The sequence below is a fragment of the Candoia aspera genome, chromosome 10 (assembly GCF_035149785.1).
Source record: "Candoia aspera isolate rCanAsp1 chromosome 10, rCanAsp1.hap2, whole genome shotgun sequence".
NCBI lineage: Eukaryota > Metazoa > Chordata > Lepidosauria > Squamata > Boidae > Candoia > Candoia aspera.
Genome location: NC_086162.1, coordinates 3,330,069 through 3,348,660, shown reverse-complemented (window position 1 = coordinate 3,348,660; position 18,592 = coordinate 3,330,069). Strand labels below are relative to the sequence as shown.

The 18,592-nt window shown below is 49.6% G+C and overlaps 2 protein-coding genes across 2 annotated transcripts in view; one reads left to right on the top strand and one right to left on the bottom strand.

The window, feature by feature from the left end:
• YARS1 (tyrosyl-tRNA synthetase 1) overlaps positions 1-18,592 on the bottom strand; it is a 277,651-nt gene that overhangs the window by 157,705 nt on the left and 101,354 nt on the right. The gene's annotated exons all lie outside the window — the stretch shown is intronic.
• HPCA (hippocalcin) lies at positions 6,705-17,113 on the top strand. The gene is made up of 3 exons (XM_063311765.1): positions 6,705-7,099; positions 14,228-14,333; positions 16,975-17,113. The coding sequence occupies exons 1-3, from the start codon at positions 6,722-6,724 to the stop codon at positions 17,070-17,072; spliced, it is 582 nt and encodes a 193-aa protein (XP_063167835.1). The 5' UTR covers positions 6,705-6,721; the 3' UTR covers positions 17,073-17,113.

Below are 18,592 nucleotides of genomic sequence, written 5' to 3'. Positions count from 1 at the left end.
GTCGTGATTGTGACTTGGTTTCCATACCCAGCCACCCTGCAAACGCCTGTGGGCCTTGTGCCCGGAGCACACCCTTTCCGTCAGCTCCGAAGTCCCCCCAGGCCTTGCGCAGTATGTCACCGGATGTGCTTCAAAAGAGGGCAGAGCCAGGGGCCATTACGGGAGGAGTTTGGGGAGGGGGGCTTTGCAAGGCAAAATGGGTGCCTCGGAGGCCTTTGAGTGTAAAGCCTCCATTTTGTCATCTAGCCTCTTCCTCACAGCTCCAAAATGCACCGACTCGAAAAAGCTGGCCTCCCCATTCCAGGGCCCCAAAGGGAGGGGCCATGTGCTTTTGCCCCCCTGCCTTTGGCTGACATTTCTGGTGGAAGTTCTGCCTGTCGTGTTCTCCTGGCTGCTATTTTCGCTCGTTGGCCATCAGGGCACCCATCTGCTGCCTGTGCGGGTGGAAAAACGTGCTGCTACCCTTATCCCTGTGGCGCTATTTTGCAATGGAGGAGGGTCAGAATGGAGATGCTGGTGAAACCCTTGCCGAGGAACAGGCCAGAGGAAACTTTTTTTTTCTAAATTGACTGGCCTGAGCTTTCCAAATGCCGAAGGCCGTCCGCAGGCCATTTTGCTTCGCCTCCAGTAAGAAACGTCCTGAGCCCCTCCCCTCCGAACTTCAAGAAAACTCCCAGAATCGGGTGCTTTGGCCGCCTCCATTCAAATGGCCACGTTTCATTGCCATGTTCTCCGTCTCCATCCCTCCCGTGGCTCATATCCAGGGTTATCTGCAGGCTGTGATAAAACAAAGTCAAGATGGCGGCCACAGTGGTGCAATCTAAGCTCTGGCCATTTTTTATGTGTGCTGCGCATCTTTTCTGACCATACCTGTGGGCCCCTCTGCTCACATTCCTCTTAGCTTTCCCACAGAGGGCCTCTTGCAACAGGACAAGCGGCTCGAGAGCCCTCAGGACCAGCAGGGATACTGCAATCTCGGTGCTTCTGATCCTTTGGCAAGGAAAACCTGGGCCAGGGGCTTCCCACAGCCCACCCACTCGCTTCTTACACTGCTGCTCCCCTCCCACCCAGCAGGAGCAGGAGACAGGGCAGTCTCAAGGCTGCCGCCTTTTCCAGTGGCAGGTGCTGTTCTGTAGTTTCACTGCTGTTTATCAGGTCCAAATTTCAAGGGCAAAATGTGATTTGGAGCCTTTTCGTGCGCCCGTCTGCTGCCCTTCGCAGCTCCCATACAAACCCAAGAAGAGATCTGCTCCCTGTCACATGCCCCAAATCTTCCTTGGCCCTTTGAATCCAGATCTCTGCACAGCCCTTTTATATGTACACGCAAAGGAGGGAGCACAGCAAGGACCTGTCCTGAAGGATTATGCAGAAGAGAGGGCAGAACTGGGAGATTTCCCTAGTGGGGCATGCTTTATAACTCATTCCCAAATGATCTGGGCTTGGAGGTGAACAGTGCTCAATTTCATCAGGGCTGGTGGGGGGAGCGGCATCCAGTTTTTGGGGTGATGAGAGCAACAATGAAAAGTTCCAAAAGCTGCTTGCAAACTAGGTAAATAATTTACAAAGTATCAAATGCAGGTGAATATGAGGAAGGGTCAAAATAAACAAAATGTGGGATGCATGTCTGGCTGCTGCATCATTTGTTTCTAAAAACTGGTAACAGGAAGCAGGCGGGAGAGTAGCATGCTTAACCACAGGGTGTGGCCAAGAACATCAAGATGGTCCCCCACAAAAAATAGGCAGAGCTCTGATTGCACCATCATGGCTACCGTCTTGACCTTTTTCACCATGTCCTGTGGACACCCCCGGAGGAGAGGGGGCTCGTAGGGAGCCCAGGAGGACAGGGCAGGTCAGAAAGCCCACCCTGGTCAGCACGGAGCCAGCAAGAAGAGTTCTGCCTTGCAAGAAAGTGACCACAGTTTGCACCAATGTTGAAGCATGCCAGGGCAAAAAATCTTAACCATGGATAGAACTTAAGTGGGGCCGATTACTGAAAAGGGCAGGTTCCAGCCTAAGAAGCTTTAGTGAAGGGATGCCGTGATGCAGTTTGGTGGGCAGCCCTACTGAGAATGATCAGAATTCAGTGAAGAATCAGTGAAGGAATCCAAATTAAAGGGTCCTTCTTGTCCAGCCTCTGAGTACCTCCAGCAGAAGGCAGCAGCCTGCCCTCCTGCCTTTCTTGGGGGATCGTTACAGTCCTTGGTGCCCTTGGTCTGCCAAAAGATGGGTAAGGCAGGCATGAGAGCAAAATCTGTGTGTCTGTGTGTAGGAGGAGGGAATGGGACCAACCTCACCATTCGCCTGCTGGTAAACAGGGATCTATAATTGACTTGACAGCCATTTTGTGAGAGTGCTCACCAGCCCACCCGGACCCCAAGAACCACGATGCTCCCCTAACAGAGGAACACTGCTTGCAAGTTTCTCCCCTCCCCGACATCCTTGGGGTGCAAGAAATGGGGGAGCCCATCCCAAGGAGTTGTCTGCACATGAGAAAAAGCCCAGCGGGCAGAAAGCCTCCAAACGGTGCAGGGTGGCTGCTCAGAATCTGGCCGGGAAAGAAAAGCTCCTTGCTGGTGTAGGATAGGGACAGCCGTCTTCCCCTCGCGCCCAACTGGCACGTGAGCAGGCCTGTCGCCTTCAGTTTTCTGCCACATCCCCACGAGGTGGCCTTCCTTGGCTCCGGGTGTCCGGGGTGGTGGTGGGAGACAAAAAGTCAATCACTACTGTGAATGTGCAATCAAAGCCCCCCTCCTTTCTGCATACGCAGCATGCCCAGTGCAGGCAACAAAGGGACAGGCTGCGGCCCCCACCTTGACTCCTCTGCTTTCTCCCGCCACTGGGCTGAACCGTCCTTCAGTTAGGGTTTCCCCCTTGCGCAGACATTATCCAAGGGCGGGTGTCAGCTCGGTCTGGTCTTGTTCTTGTTCCCATCTCTTGGAGGAGAAAAGGCATCAGAGGCCCGGCTAGGATTGTCAGTGGGGCTGCCCACTTCGTGCCAGTCTTTCCTGCAGAGATGACGTTAGCCATCCGGAAGTGGGCCAGGGCTGGGAACCCATTGCCCGGACCGGCTTTGTATCTTTGGCCCAAGGTCTCCGCTGCAGAGTGCTTTGCCTTCTGCCTTTGCAGGTGCTTTGGTGGCTAAATTATGGTCTGTCAGGTTGGCAGCTGCAATTCCATCCCATTTTGCACATGCGTTATGCCTGAACGTGCAGCAGGCTTGAAAAGGGCTTTGATTGCACCATGCCCGCTGCCATCTTGACTTCACCTTTCCCACACCACCACTCTGATGTTTTGGGTTGCTAGAAATATGAAACTGCAAAGTTTTTTTTAAAGGAAACAGAAGCTAGAAAATGGGTTTCACCTAGGATTTCACATGAATTCCCTGTATTCTTCCAGGAACTTCATTTCCAGATTAACTTCCCTTTGCTCTTCCCTCCTAATTATTTGCAAGTAATAGACAAATACTGGGGAGGGAATATCAATGCAGAGGACAGCAGCTGAGTTGGGTAGGATATCCTGGGACGGTTCGGAGTGGAGGCGGTGGGTTCATCCAGGAAAAATGAATATGGAACAGCCAGGAATAAATGCAGATAATCTTGTGCTTGTTTAACATTAATGGTACATAGTAATCATGTTTCTAAATGTCAAGTGCTTTGCACTCAGTGGTCAGAAAGCTAGAAGATGGTGGAGGTACCAAGTGGTACAAAATGTCCTCTGTTTTCTTATCTTCATCACTCCCTCAGCCTGATGGACAGGAGGCTAATTTTTGAAATACCACAAATCTGGAGCAGATTCCCAATCAGTTAGTGACCTCTTTTCCAAGAGCTCCAACTCAGGCACCGCAAGCAAAATGTTTTCCCCAATCAGTTCTGCTTGCCTTGCTAGAGGCAACTTGCCGTACCCACCCTGCTGAGCATTGTGGGTCTCCTGGACACAGATTTCCCAGAATCCCCCACTGCAGTGAGCGTTCCCCTTGTGGGAAATGCAAAGGGATGCTATGCAGTTGTCTGTGATGGAACACAGCTGCTCATTTCCAGTTTCTGTCCTGGATGGGTGCCTCCCACACCTTAGCATAATTGAGGGCAAATCCTGCTTTTAAAAAACCCTTTTGGGGAGGAGATCCACGGTCGTGCAGCCGAGCTTCTATGAAATATGGTGCAGCAGCTGCTCAAAGAAATCAATGGAGAGGAAATGAATGTGCTGGGAAAGGCTGTCTTTCTCCCTTCCCCAAAAGGCAGCTCTGAATCAGAAATCTGGTCGAAGCAGGAGCAGAAGCAAAAGCCATCCGCGCAGAGTTTCCCTCCCCCTCGCTGTCTTTCGATCTGGTGCAGCGTTTTTGCTGCTACATCCAAGCTGAGAGAGAACAACCTGTGAAGACACAATATGGCTGCTGCTTCATTCTGTGATGTTTCAAGGATTAGTGGCGTGAAAGAGCCACAGCTAATAAAAAGGGACATGGCCTGGTTCAACATGACCTGGAAGTTTCCTTTCCTAGCCAGAGGTCCCCATGGCCAGAGTGTGTAGCTTGCCACTTTGGGGCTAATCAGTTGTACCCCCACAACGTGCATTATGTAGGCAAGCAGAGGTTGTTCCTCTGGTGTGTTAAGTTTTGACACAAACTTAGCTCGAGAGCAGTGTTTCTCAACCCTGGCAGCTTGAAGATGTGTGGACTTCAACTCCCAACCCTTGCTGGCTGGGGAATTCCAGGAGTTGAAGTCCACACATCTGCAAGCTGCCAGGGTTGAGAAACACTGCTCTAAAGGCTTGTAATGTGATAGAGAAAAATTGAGGCAAGGTCAGGAGGGGCCAGGAAGCAAAAGAGGCCAGCAGCCTTTTAGGTTTGGATTGTGGGGTTCTTCTCCCCCAAATCCCTGAAAAGAGGTGGGGAGGGAGGCTCTGCAGGAACACCCCTTCTGGTGTGGCTTCTGTGTACTATCAAGACCCATTGGTTTGCTGAGAACTTTTGGCAAGAGCCCTGGGCATGACTGGAGCCCCACTTCCCTGCCTGGGTGGGATCTCTTCTGCTCCTCCTCATGGTCGGGAGAGGCTTTCACAGGCATTGGGTTGTTGAACTATATTCCCTCCCCCCTGCCCCCCCCAATTTGGAATTTCTCCATTTTCAAAGAGTTCTGGATGTATCACCCAGGGCAAAGCTTGACCCACCCCAGCTGGGGGACGTGGGTGGAAAGGTGATGACCTAACTTGGAAGGATGTTATATTGGCTTAATGAAATTTGCCAACTCTCAGTCTTTATCACTGGAAAGGAAAAATCAGAATAGGATGCTGTGGTGTCAGGGCTCAGTTTGCAGCTTTAAAAAGTGAGTGTAGCCAGTTGTATGAAGATGGAATCACTAGTTTTGCACTGTAGATAGGTAGTGAAATGTTGTTTCTTCTTCCTTTTTACACTTTTCTTCCTCTTTTCCTTTATTCCTTTTACACATCTATGTTTACTGGTTACTTTTATTTGTATTTTTATTTTATTTTACACATTTATGGTAGTTTGCTAGTTTGTTCTTCATAGATTATACTGTATATAATGTTTGATTTGTTCATGTTGTATTCACGAGTTTTGTATTTTTTTCTATTACTTATAATGTGTAAAAAAATTAATATTTTTTTCTTCAAAGCAAACATTTTGCTGGCCCTTTTGTGATCCAGCTCCCAGTAAGGGGGATGGAAAATTTCCTTGTGCTTAACTTTTCTAAAGGAAGGTTTCCACATCATACATTGTTGCATAATAATGAATGGATGCCAAGAGCAGAGAGAATATTAGGGAACTCTGAATGTTTCTCCTGTGATGATCCCTAGCAGATTTGCTAGTGATGCCAACTTGTAATGTTTTGATGCAAATTACTCTGTGACAAAAGGTACAGCTTGCTTTTAAGACTTTTTTCCAGAAAATTTTCCAAACCCCTACATGTCCATTCCACCAACCCTTTTTGTAGCTGTTGTAAATTGTTTTTCAATGCAATGGTGGAGCCTCTGGTGCAAACAGGAGGGAGTCCCTTGGGAAGGGAGGGCATCTGCCCCTGAAGGGGAGAAAGAGCTGCAGATTTTGGTTTTGCAGATCAAATCTTTATTACGGTCATAGACCAACATAAAGAAGGTGAGGTACAGTCAAAATAAAAATCTAAAAATTACTATGAAAAGCTAAAATATACAAAAGATATATGAACGTATATAACCACCCAGAGTCGCTCCTTAAGTGAGATGGGCGGTGACTAAATTTGAAGTATAAAATAATAAATAAAAATGAAAAAGCAAGAATGTAAAAGAAGAGGTAGGAGCATTAGATGGGTGTAGGGGCACCTTGTGTGGTGCAGACTGGGAGGCGGCAGAATCGCAACCGAAGCCCTCCCCGCGACCCGAGTTCATCCCGGCGGAAGCCGGATTCTCTCTCGGGTGGCCGACTCAGGTCGACTCAGCCCTCCATCCTTCCGGGGTCGGTCAAATGAGCACCCGGCTCGCTGGGGAAGGTGACGGCTGGGGAAGGCAGTGGCAAACCACCCCGCTCCATCGTCTGCCAAGGAAACGTCGCGAAAGCAGCGTCCCCCCAGAGGGCCAGACGTGACTCGGTGCGTGCACAGGGGACCTTTCACCTTTCAAAGGGGAGCATAAAAGCAAAGTCTGTGGTCTGACGGAGTGCGGCTGGCCCCTGGGGTCTAATCCACGCCAGGCTTCGCTTTGCTCCTTGTGTTTCAGCTCGCAGCCCAGTTCAGCCATGGGGAAGCAGAACAGCAAACTGCGTCCAGAAATGCTTCAAGACCTGCGGGAGAACACGGAATTCTCTGACCTGGAGCTCCAGGAGTGGTACAAAGGCTTCCTGAAGGACTGCCCCACAGGCATCCTCAACGTGGAGGAGTTCAAGAAAATCTATGCCAACTTCTTCCCTTACGGCGACGCCTCCAAGTTCGCCGAGCACGTCTTCCGCACCTTCGACACCAACGGCGATGGCACCATTGACTTCCGAGAGTTCATCATCGCGCTGAGCGTCACCTCCCGGGGAAAACTGGAGCAGAAGCTGATGTGGGCTTTCAGCATGTACGACCTGGACGGGAACGGCTACATCAGCAGGGAGGAGATGCTGGAGATTGTCCAGGTGAGCCTCCGCAGCAAAGTTCTGACATCTCCCAGGGGAACCTTTGCTGACCTCCTTGCAGCCCGCGAGGGCGGAGCCTTCGTGGGCCGCTGGAGCTGACGCGAGGCCCAACCAGCGACCCAGCCGGGGGGCTTCATCCAGCAGCCCCCGAGCTTAGCGTAATGGTCGTAACGAGGCTGAGCAGCCCATAGCAGGCCAGCCCCGGTTTTCCAGTCCCTGGAGGATTGCGAGCCTGAAATAGGGCGGTGTGGTTTTTTGCTAGTTTTTAAAAGAGGCTTATTGAAATTTGTTGTGTGAACTCACCCCTGGGGCATGAAGGTTTGGTGAAGTGGCCGTGGTCCAGCCATAAACTAGGTTGTAGGGCTGTTGTAGCAGGAGGGTGGGGGAGGGTGGGGGAGGGTGGGGCGATATTTAAGAAGTCCAAAATGCTTTCCACTTCACTTCACCTTGACTGTTTGGGGTTGCCTCTTGACTGAAAAAGCGTCACCGCTGAGCAGCAGCCTTGGAGAGGGCCACATCTGGGGGAATACAAGGAGATCTCGATTGAGCTCCAGCACCTCCCAGTTATGAGTCTGACGGGTTGATGAGTTAGGTGACGAGGCTGGGAAGACCTCACCTGATTTCTCAGTGGGCTGTGGAAGGATGCGGCAGTGGAATCATTTGGATCCACCCCGCCTGAGTTGGGGCAGCTTCAGCTCTGGCAATGCAATGTGCATGGCAGTCAGGCCAGAGGCCCACAGGGGGCCATAGCAGGGCGGGGCTTGCATCCACCAGCCCCCAATTTTGACCACCCCCTTGTGGATGTCATTGGTTACGTCCCGTTGCTGCCATGTCTGCTGGCAGGAAGCTGTGCTCCCCATCTCTGATCAAATGGAGGGTGGAGGGCATGACGGGGCCTTTTGCTCCTGTCGATCCCCCAAAGGAATTCTTCTGCAGGGTGGAAAAGCAGCTGGTGGGGAAGAGCAACCCTTTTTGTATTTTAGATTGCAAACCCTCAGATATGCAAGATTTACGTGGAGCAGGCTTTGGGTGGAAGACAGAGGACTGTCTCCATCACAAGGAGAATCATGGCTTGGTGCCTGTGGGAACCTTGGAAAAACTCCCAGAAACATCCTGAGAAGGTTCTTAAGCTTCCAGGATCAACAGAATGTGCATAGCCTCACCTTGAAAGCCATGATAAAAAAAAAAAAGTAAAATAGATCGATGGATCTTGAAACTGATGGGCTTGAACTGTGGAGTCAGCCTTCCCTAGTCCAGGGCCCTCCAGATATTTTAGACTACATTTCCCATCAAGGTTGGCCCATAATCCAGAATTCTAGTTCAAAACCCTGGAGGGCATCAGGTTGGGGAACTTGGTGACCAAGTGCCTTTGATGGAGGTGATGATTAAGGTACTGAATTCCCATTCAGGAATATAATTTTAGCATTATATTGTTTATTAGAGTGAAGGCCAGTTTGGTGTCATGGTTCAGGCACAGGGCTAGAAACCAGGAGCCTGAGAGTTTTAGTCCCGCCTTAGGCATGAAAGCTGGCTGGGTGACTTTGGGCTGGTCACTCTCTCTCAGCCCATGATGTCAGGCTCGGGCAACAAGCCAGCCAGTCAATTACTGTCACAACCAATGGATCAACATTCTGTTGATCCGAAAAAGTGGACCTAGCACTTGCTGGAAAAGCGCTGGAAAAAAATATATACAGGTAGTCCTCACTTAACGACCAAAACTGAGACTAGAATTTTGTTTGCCAGGCAAAGTCATCATTAAGTGAATCCAACCTGATTTTACGACTTCTTTGGTTTTTTTTGAGTGGTCATTAAGCAAATCATCACAGTTGTTAAGTGAAGCACATGGTTGTTAAGTGAATCATGTTCCCCATTGATTTTGGTTGCCACAAGCCGGCTGGGAAGGTCAAAAATGGTGATCACGTGACCACGGGATGCTGTGACGGTCATAAATACAAACTGGTTGCCAAGCGTCCAAATTGTGATCACGTGACCGCAAGGACGCTGTGATGGTTTTAAGTGCGAGCATCAGTTGTAAGTCGTTTTTTTCAGCACCATCGTAAATCTGAACTGTCACTAAATGAATGGTCATTAAGTGAGGACTACCTGCATATTGTTTAATAGACTTAGGGAGGGAGGAGAGGAAAGGAAATAGAATTTCTCATCCACCTGAAATCTATCTCAATATACAGCAGTAAAATGCTGAGTTTCCTGCAGGCAGTTCTCTCAGTCCGTTGCCTGCCTACCTGCCTGCCTGCCTGCCTGCCTGCCTGCCTGCCTCCCTCCCTTCCTTGCCAGGAAACAATCATAAAATAAAACGTGCCTTTTCCTTTCTCTGCCGGGGAAACTCTGCCACTTCCCAAGCTCTGGGCAGCTGCCCCAGCACCAGGCTCTTCTGCCAGCTGACCAAAGGGGAAGCACGAATGGTGGGAAGGGCTCAGCAGCTCACAGCTTTTTGGCCCAAGTTCCGGATTGTCCTTTTGAAACAGCAACTTCTTGACTTCTGGGAACACCCATTTTAAACTCCAGCATTTTAAATATCTAAAAGTCCCTAATCCAAATAAGAAGCCAAAATAGCTTTAAAAAAATCATAAGTGAATGGGCCCTGAAGTTGACTCTCCTAGCTATTAAAATTGTCCCCTCCAGCCCCTCTCCTGATTAATCAACTAAAGCCTGGGGTTAATATGCTGACCGAAGTGATTAAGTCATGGAGCCCTAATTACCGAGTGGGAAAATCCATTCTGCAAAGGGTAACTAATCTTAAGTGTGCTGTTAATCTAGCAATTAAACTGATTAAAGCTTTTAGCTTTAAGACAGAGAGAATTCCAGTCCGGACAGGGCTTGGAGATTGCAGGGGGACAGCAGTTTTCCACCAGTTTTTCTCCCTTTGTTTGTTTGTTTTTTGTCATGCCGTGTCAGCTGTCCTTGCTTTGGGCTGCATTCACTGCAGAGGTCCTACCATCGCTAAGGGGGGACGTGGCACTTCTGCCTTTCCTTCCTTCTTGGCTTCTGGGGAGTGAGAGGAAAGGCAGAAGCTGCGTGGGAGAACAGGATGCTCAGCCGGGGGAGGCAGCAGAGCTGTCTAGAAATTCCCTGGAAAAAATGCCTCTGCACGCCCCCTGAGCCCCTCTCTTTCTTTTGCTCCTCACAAAAACATGGCCTCTTCTGCCTTTGGTGGCTGTAAATGCAGGCCACATTTGGGGGCGGGGCGGGGCGGGGGGGAGAGGCAAAATTGCATGCAGAGAGGACAGTTTAGAGCAGTGTTTCTCACCCTTGGGAACTTTAAGACCCAGGATGGCTGGGGAATTCTGGGAGTTGAAGTCCCCAAGGTTGAGAAACACTGGTTTAGAGCAAGGAAATGGTGAGATAGAAAGGGGTTACCTGTGTCCCCGCTTTCCTGCAGTTCTTGTCTGCTCCCTCTAAAAGTGGTTTTTCTAAAACAAGCAGACATCAGAGATTCATTTTATAAGTACAGAATGCACAGACTCAGTTAGACGCACAGAGGGGTTCGAGGCTAGATTTCTAGATATTGGCAGCTTCCAGAACTGATTCCTAGGTAGGAACAGGGATGACACATCGTGTGAAGCCATAATTCGTTTGGTTATGGTGTATTGAATAAACCACAGTTAGGCTCACAGTGCACACAACGCCAGAAATGCAGCTTAGCGTGTTCTGTGAACAATGTTGCATCAATATTGCTTAGCTTGGTGACATTTCCCAGAAGAAAAACATGTTGTTTCTGTGTTTTTTAGAAACAGCATCTTCTGGGAATATTCCCCTGTCTGCCCAGGAGATGAGGAATGCTGTGAAAGCCAAATTCAATTTGGGGAATCTTTTTTATTCCACACTGAGATACAGTTTGTTGATTTTGATCACATCTGAGCTAAGGTGCCTACTTGTAGGTTTCTCGGGGAATGCCAGGAATGGTTCAGATGGCTGCAAGATGGCTGTGGATCATTTGAATTGTGGGGTGCAGCTGAGTTTTAGTATTTATAAGATCTCTTGGCGAGAAAAAAAATGAACACAACTGAGAGAGTGTCTTAGGAATGCAGGTAAATTAAAATGGAGGATGTTTCTGTATCAGCTTCTTGTTTTAGAGGTGTAAAGCATTTGAAAGGACACTGTGCAAAACACATGAAGATGAAGTGCCGAGACCTCTGTATCCTCCAGGAACCACTTGCTTCCAAAGTCCTTGCGTTGGTAAAGTGCTTTGCACAGACCCTGCCACCCCTTTGAAGTAGGCCAGGTCAAAAATCTGAAGCCACAGGGACTCCACGAGTGCTCCGTATCGTATTGTGGGAGGGTGAGGTCCTAGAATCTTTTTTTAAAATATTTTTTATTATTAGTTGTTCAAGATATAATTAATGCAGAACATAAGACCAATAGAATACAAGTCTAAAAAAGAACCAGGAAAAGCTAAAACGGCACAGGAATAAGCAAAACGGCATGTCAGACCAGTGGCTTCTGACTTTTCCAGCATCTTGAAAGCCTGGCAGAGTTTCTCTTTGCTCAGCCAATACCCCACAGGGGCCTCTAGCAGATCTTGATGGGGGATCTTGAAATTGTGTTAAGAGCAGAAGGAAAACATTTCTTTCCCGGTCCTGTTTTTCCATTCCCTGGAAGTCCCAGGTTCGGATCATGATTTGGGGCCACCCAAGGAAGGACACTGAATTACACAAGGGAGTCGTTCGTGGCTGCACCTGCCTGGGAGCTGAATTACCTTGTCTGAACTTCTGTAATACATTAAAAAATGAACAAACCAAGCATGCTGGATTCATACCACACACTAAATCAGAAAGAACTGAATTTATCTCTAGCTAAGGTTAGCATGTTGCGTGAATGCATCTGCTGGATCTCTACCTGGATGGATACATTTGTGAGTGTAGTTAATAAGTCGGCACAGTTCACAAACAGTGCACTGGATTTATTTCCACAAGGTAACCCAGATGCCCCCGGCCATTAAAAAGCAGCAGGTAGACAAACTTGCTTTCCTTTCAAGCAGCCATAGAAGCTCAGTGTTGGGTTTCAGAAGAACAGAAAGAGATTGAGAGTCTAGTTGGTGGTGTTCTTGGTCTCGATGTCTTACATCTTACCTTAAAAAAAATCTGTTCAATCCTGTCGATTCTTGGAGGCTTGCCTGGACCAGTCCCTGCAGTTTTCTTGGCAAGGTTTTTCAGAAGTGCTTTGCTATTGCCTCCTTCCTAGGGCTGAGTGAAAGTGGCTGGCCCAAGGTCACCCAGCTGGCTTTGTGCCTAAGGTGGGACTAGAACTCACTGTCTCCCAGTTTCTAGTATGGTGCCTTAACCCAGTGTTTCTCAACCTTGGCTACTTTAAGATGTGTGGACTTCAACTCCCAGAATTCCCCAGCCAGCTTTGGGAGTTGGAAGTCCACACATCTTAACTGGCCAAAGTTGGGAAACGCTGCCTTAACCGCTACACCAAACTGGGCTTACCTCTTGCTCCTGCCCTTATCTGTAGTGCCCTCTGCTGGAGATTGTTCCACATTGCAAGCCTCAGGTGAGGTGAGCCTGAGTTACTCTGTTTTGGTCCCACCAGGGGTGTCTGCAGGGTACAGTCCAAAAAGTCAAGATGCTGCTTCGGTGGCGCTTTGACGATGACTGCCATCTTGATTTTTTTTTTCTGGCCATACCCTGCAGATCTCCCTGTTTCCCTCTCATTTGTGTCTCTGAAATGTTCCATTTTGGTTCATGTGAACAGAGAGTTTATCCTTTGCTGCTGCAGCTCTTGTCCTAAGGCTACTCTGCGGGGCATCGCTTTTCCCCAAAGGACGGGCCTGTTCGAGCTGTCTGCTGCCTTCTCGGCTGGGTCCCCTTCCATTGCTAAATGCCCTGCTATGAAGCTGTGCATGTGAATTACCCATTCATTCAGTCATGGTCTCCTGGGAAATAACAGGCTGACTGCATATTACAGCAGAGAGGCTTCTGCGCCAGATCTGTCCTTAGCTGCCTGGGGGCCCAGAGACACGGACTGCATGACAACAACAACATAGCAACAACCATGCTGGCTGGGGATGATGGGAGGTCTAGTTGTAAGGCTCTTCAAAGGAGCCAGATTGGGGAAGGCTGGCTTAGGAAAGGCCATGCAGGTAGGACTGTAACATTAATGTTGAACATTTTATTTTCCAAATCGCACATAGACATTTTTAACAGCAACAACAGGAAGAAAAGAATGGATTTATAGTAATACTGAAGAACACTGAACTATTCTCTTGTTTTCAGTTTTCATACTTAGGGGTAGAGCTGTGGCAGCTGCAAACGAAGTTGTTGGAAAGGAGAAGCATGTTGAGATAGGCTGGTGGAACTAGAAAGCTCTTGATTGCCCATGTCAGAAGAGCAGATGCAGACGCTGCGGAGCAAGAGCCGACAGCCGAGCAGATTGTTCAGACAGGCCCTGGGTTACTCCTGGGGATGCAGCAGTGATGCCCCCCCCCCAGCCAATCTGTGCCAGCTTCATTCAGTGCAAGCTCTGTTTCATATAAGCCTAGTTTTGAGGATCTTTGGCAGAATTCAAAGCCCAGCATTAAGGACTCGAACCTCTATAGCAGGGTTTCTCCACCAGGGTTCTGTGAAACCCCAGGGTTCTGCAAGAGGTCACAAGGGGTTCCCTGGGAGATCACGATTTATTTAAAAATTATTTCAAATTTGTGCAACTTCACATTAAAGTGGTAAGTTTCATTCTTTAAGAACACTGTTAATGCATCTATACAGGCCTACCCATGAAACAAATACAATAATTTTGCAACTTCTGACCCAAATTTGAGCCTAATGTGCAGGGGTTCCCGGAGGCCTGGAAAATATTTGATCCTCTGGGATCAAAAGGTTGAGAAAGGCTGCTCTACAGCAGCCTCTCAAGATCTGAAATGTCAGAAGATCCAGATGCTCCCCATTGCCTTCTTCCCTTTGCTGTCAGAAATTCTAGCCATGGAGGTTGCCTGGCTACCTTTGTGTAAAAGAAGCCCCATTCACCCGCTGGAATGGCATTTTCCCCCAGGATCTGCCCAGAGTGGGGTAATATGTGGCTAAATGTGGGCCCAAGGAGGAAAAAGCAGGGGCCTCCCGAGGCTGGTTGGAACCCCTCCGCCTCTCATCCTGCTCTGTTCCTTCCCTCCAGGCTATCTACAAAATGGTTTCATCAGTGATGAAGATGCCAGATGATGAGTCAACCCCTGAGAAACGGACGGAAAAAATCTTCCGACAGATGGATACCAATAATGATGGTAAATGAGGAGACAGAAAGAGATTAAGACACAAGCTCATCACTAAATCCAGAGCTTTTAGGCAAGAAGGCAGGAAAGCTGATTAAATACACTGGCAAGGGGCTGCAGGGGGGAGGGAGATTGCCCCACGGCTCTGCCAGGCTGGGCAAGAGGGAGGCATCTGGCTTCCCATACTGGGTAGTAATGTCTAGCATTTTGCCTTAATATAGGCCTGCCTGCCTGCCTTCCGAGTGTTAAACACAAGCAAACTAAATTCTGTAAGGGATAACAAAAACGATGTGGTCAGACACTGCCCTTAAAAAATGATCTTGAAGGTCGTTTTTGCATCACTGCACAGCATGCGTTAAGCTTCTTTCAGGAAAATGCAGATGTGCTCAAAGCAGTGAATTGACCTGCCCATTAGAGGAAGTCAGAGGAAGATCAGGGGCTCAGCGGCTGAGCATGCACTTGAAGTGTAAATCTTCCACCCTCGGGAGGGGGGCGCTGCAGAAAGTGGAAGCAGGAAAGGACAGCAGAAACATGGCTTTGAACCTTGGGCCTGTTTTTCCACCCCCACTTCCAGGCTGGCACTCCTGGTCACGGGTCCCACCTCTGCCATCCTGCCTCAGAGGGCAGCGCGAGTGTGTCTCTTACAAGCGTTCAGTTCCCTGCAGGCTCTCCCATTCTGTGCAGAGATCTAGTCCCCGTCATGGGCAAGTGCTGAGCCCAGAGAGTCGTGCCTTCTTAAAAACAGGGCAGTTGCATTCTGGCATCAGAAGCCGAACTTTAGCTCCAGCGCAGGGTTTCTCAACCTTGGTAACTTTAAGATGTGGGCTTCAGTTCCCAGAATTCCCCAGCCAGCTTTGCTTTGCTTTGCTTTGCTTTTTGCTTTGCTTTTTGCTTTGCTTTGCTTTGCTTTGCTTTGCTTTGCTTCATTGACAGTAAGTCCACATCTTTCTTGGTAGCAATATGGCAATGTTTTTATTCTGCCTTCCTCTGGGATGTATTTCAGCCTGCCAGAGGGGGTGTTCCTTGGCTCCCCCAGATACAAAGCTGGCCCAACCCTCTAGAACTTCTCCCTGACCCTTGGTTGGAATGAAATCCATGGGGGGAGAGGGGTCACAAAAGTCAAGATGCTGATAAAAAGGGGGCAAGGCTACAATTGTACCCTTGCAGATGCCATCTTGACTTTTTTTGACACTTCCCCCTCCCCCCATTGTGGATGGCCCTGCTTGGCTTGACCAACAGGCCACCAGGTCCCCATTTTGCCTTTTAAGCTACTCAAGAGAAAGAGAGAGATGAACATTTCAGCCAGCTGAATCTAGCAGTTGTGGGGACGTGAATGCCCCTCCCGGCATCGGAGAGAGACTTAAAGGATGTGTCTGACACGTTGGGAGCAGCCACCCAGCTCAGTCACCCCGTGCATCAAATGAATTGGCCCCTGAGCAGGAATAGGCCTAAGTAGTTACACTGGTAAAGCGGTGATGCCACGTTCGTATCGTTAACTTCCGGTACTTTAATCCACAAGCCTTTATAGTACTCTGCCCAACAAAAAATAGAATTGCCTGCTATTAAATGTCCAAAAGCACAGTTGTTTTGTGCACATTCCCATCAGTGCATTTTTTTCTGCAAGAAGCTTTCCCAAAGCTGTGAAGGGTGACCTTGAAAATCAACTTTTTCAAGACCATTGGTAAAAGCGGTGGCTGCCCCACATGCTTTCCACCTCTTGGGACAGAACTTGTCCGATGTGTGCCCTGCATTTAATGTACCAAACCTGGAAACCAACTTTTTTTACATTTCTTGGGTCATAGCCTGGCTGCTATTGTACAAGGAAGGGACTTGGCTCTGGCGATGCCATGTTGAAGATGACAAAGGCAATAATTAGCTGGCATTGACTGCGCACTCATGAATTGGCTTGGCCAGCTCCTACCATGATAATGGAGAGAAGGAAAGGGGGGCCTTTTCACAGCAGAGGGAGAAAGGGGGGCTGCTTCTTACTACAAAAATGAGAACTGAAGGCTGCCCCAAATCAGGGGGGCTGACTTCCAGCCAGTCTTTCTGACTGTCCCCCATCAGTTTCACCCTCTGGCCTTGGGGGCAGCTGGGAGGGCTGAAGCCTGCATCTGGAGGGGGGCTGGGGGGCTTCCCAGGCATCACATTCACCAGAAGAGCTTAGGCTGACCTAAAGCGAAGGCTCTTGGTTTGTGTCAGGAAGAGCCAAGGCTGGTCTTAAAGGATTGGAGGGGGTGGCTGTGAAAACGAAATCAGTATAGTTATCTTGAGACTAGAGGACTAGACATGAGAAGAAAAAAATGAAATCCTTGGGGTACCTACGTTGAACCCGCTGAAGTTTTTCCAAGATCATTACCCACCTTTGCTTTTCAGGAACCCTTTGTCAAGAAAGCAGGGTGGGGCTATGGGAAGCTGAACTTGGCACAAGGGTGTCGGTCCAGCTTGGGGACTTCAGATGAAGGAAGGACGGAGGACCTTCGGACAGACCAGCCGCCTTATCGAGGGCAGGGTTTTGGGTGGCGGAAGGCACCTGGGGAAGAAGCCAGCCAGCGCTTCTTGGGTGTCCTTTTGGGGAGCTCACCGCTCTGCCCCATCTGGAGCCAGGCGCTCCATCCCCGTTTGACACACACACACCCTGTCTCCTTTCTAGGCAAACTGTCCCTGGAGGAGTTTATCAAAGGAGCCAAGAGCGACCCCTCCATCGTGAGACTGCTGCAGTGTGACCCCAGCAGCGCCTCGCAGTTCTGAGCACCTCCCCCTGCCCAGGAGGCCTCCAGATCAGCCGCCTCCCCAAACGGCACCCGCCGTCACCGGGCCGTCTCCGAGGAAGTCACCAGCCTCCTCCCGTCCCCGCTGGGAAACTGGACTTTGAAGCCAGGAGCACCTGCCAGTCTATTGATCTTTTCTGACTCACAGATTTTTCCCCCCTTCCCCCTCCCTGAACACTGTAGTTTGGTGTGAGTGTTACACAACATGGGGTGCAGCTGAGGGTGGTGGTGGCAAACCCGGGGTCAGAGGACCGGTCCCTCTTTGGTCACCCCTCTGCATGAGGTCAGCAAAAGCGTTCTTGCCCAGCAACTGCCTCTTCTGCAGCGCACACTGCTGGTCCACGGCTGCTCATACTCCGGCCACAGGGCTCCGAGTGCGAGAGCTGGCTGCGTGGGCAGAAGCAAGGTCTGTAGCCTGAGGCTCAGGCTGCAAATGCCAGCAAGGCCGTAGGGCCACCAAGAAGGACCCTTGCACATGTCTGGACCGCTCAGAGTCGGGCGGCATATAAATTTAATAGATTATCACAATAAATTATTAAAATGACACTAGTGCCACCCTCAGCGGCTGGCAGATTGTTATGTAAACAAAGTACAGCCTTTGCGTTGTTAAGGATGCCTTCAGTGGAGTAAAACTGGTATTTCCAACCAGGATGTATGTAATGCTGAGGATCACCTGGATCAGCGTTTGTCAACCTTGAGAACTTTAAGATGCTGGCTGGGGAATTCTGGGAGTTGAAGTCCACACATCTTCAAGTTCCCAAGGCTGAGAAACACTGCTCTGGATGATCTCTGAAAGGGCTGTGCACACTTCAAAAATGCTTTGGTGCTTGTTCTGCACCTCTCTGCTCTTCCTTAAAGCAGCCCTTCTTTCCTCAGAGGAGCAGAGAGGCACTGGAAGTCCAAAGCCTTCATTGCTGAAGGATGACCAGCTCTGATCCACGTTCAGTGGCATCGGAATGCAAACCCCTTAGCTTAAATGCAGCAGCCCAAGGCAGACTGTCTGAAAAGGAATCATGGCTACAGACCCCACACCCACACCTCCTGCCCTCGTCTCATCAGACCTCTCCTTGCCAGGCCTTTTGATTCTGGTCTGCAGCCCAAGGAGAGATTGTTTCCCAGTCAAGGTGATGTTGATAGCCTGGCCCCTCTTGGCACGACCCAGTGCCCTGAAGGGCAACGGACAGCTCCAGGAGCAGAGGGGCTGTGCTTGGCCAGCAGCAGCAGAGAGACCAGCTTGCAGAAGCTGCCTGGGGTGTGGACGCAAGTTGTGAGCTACCAGCCAGAGCTTGGTGTGAAAGACACGTAGAAGTATTTGTTGACCGTTTTACCTGCTTTTCATTATAAAATGATCCCAATGCAGCTGTGAAAGGATCAGAGCCTGGGGGTTTCTTTCGCACGTGCAAATGGAAGGGTGCGCCCGGATGTCTGCACAAAGCTACTTTCTTGATGAGTTCTCCCCCTTCCCAATTTATTCAGCATGAGTTCTTGTTAAATCGAGCC

Bases quoted from the DNA above. Each gene is read 5' to 3' on its own strand.
- HPCA (XM_063311765.1), top strand. From the start codon at position 6,722: ATGGGGAAGCAGAACAGCAAACTGCGTCCAGAAATGCTTCAAGACCTG. The intron at 7,100-14,227 runs GTGAGCCTCCGC...CCTTCCCTCCAG, and splicing joins AGATGCTGGAGATTGTCCAG to GCTATCTACAAAATGGTTTC. The intron at 14,334-16,974 runs GTAAATGAGGAG...TCTCCTTTCTAG, and splicing joins GATGGATACCAATAATGATG to GCAAACTGTCCCTGGAGGAG.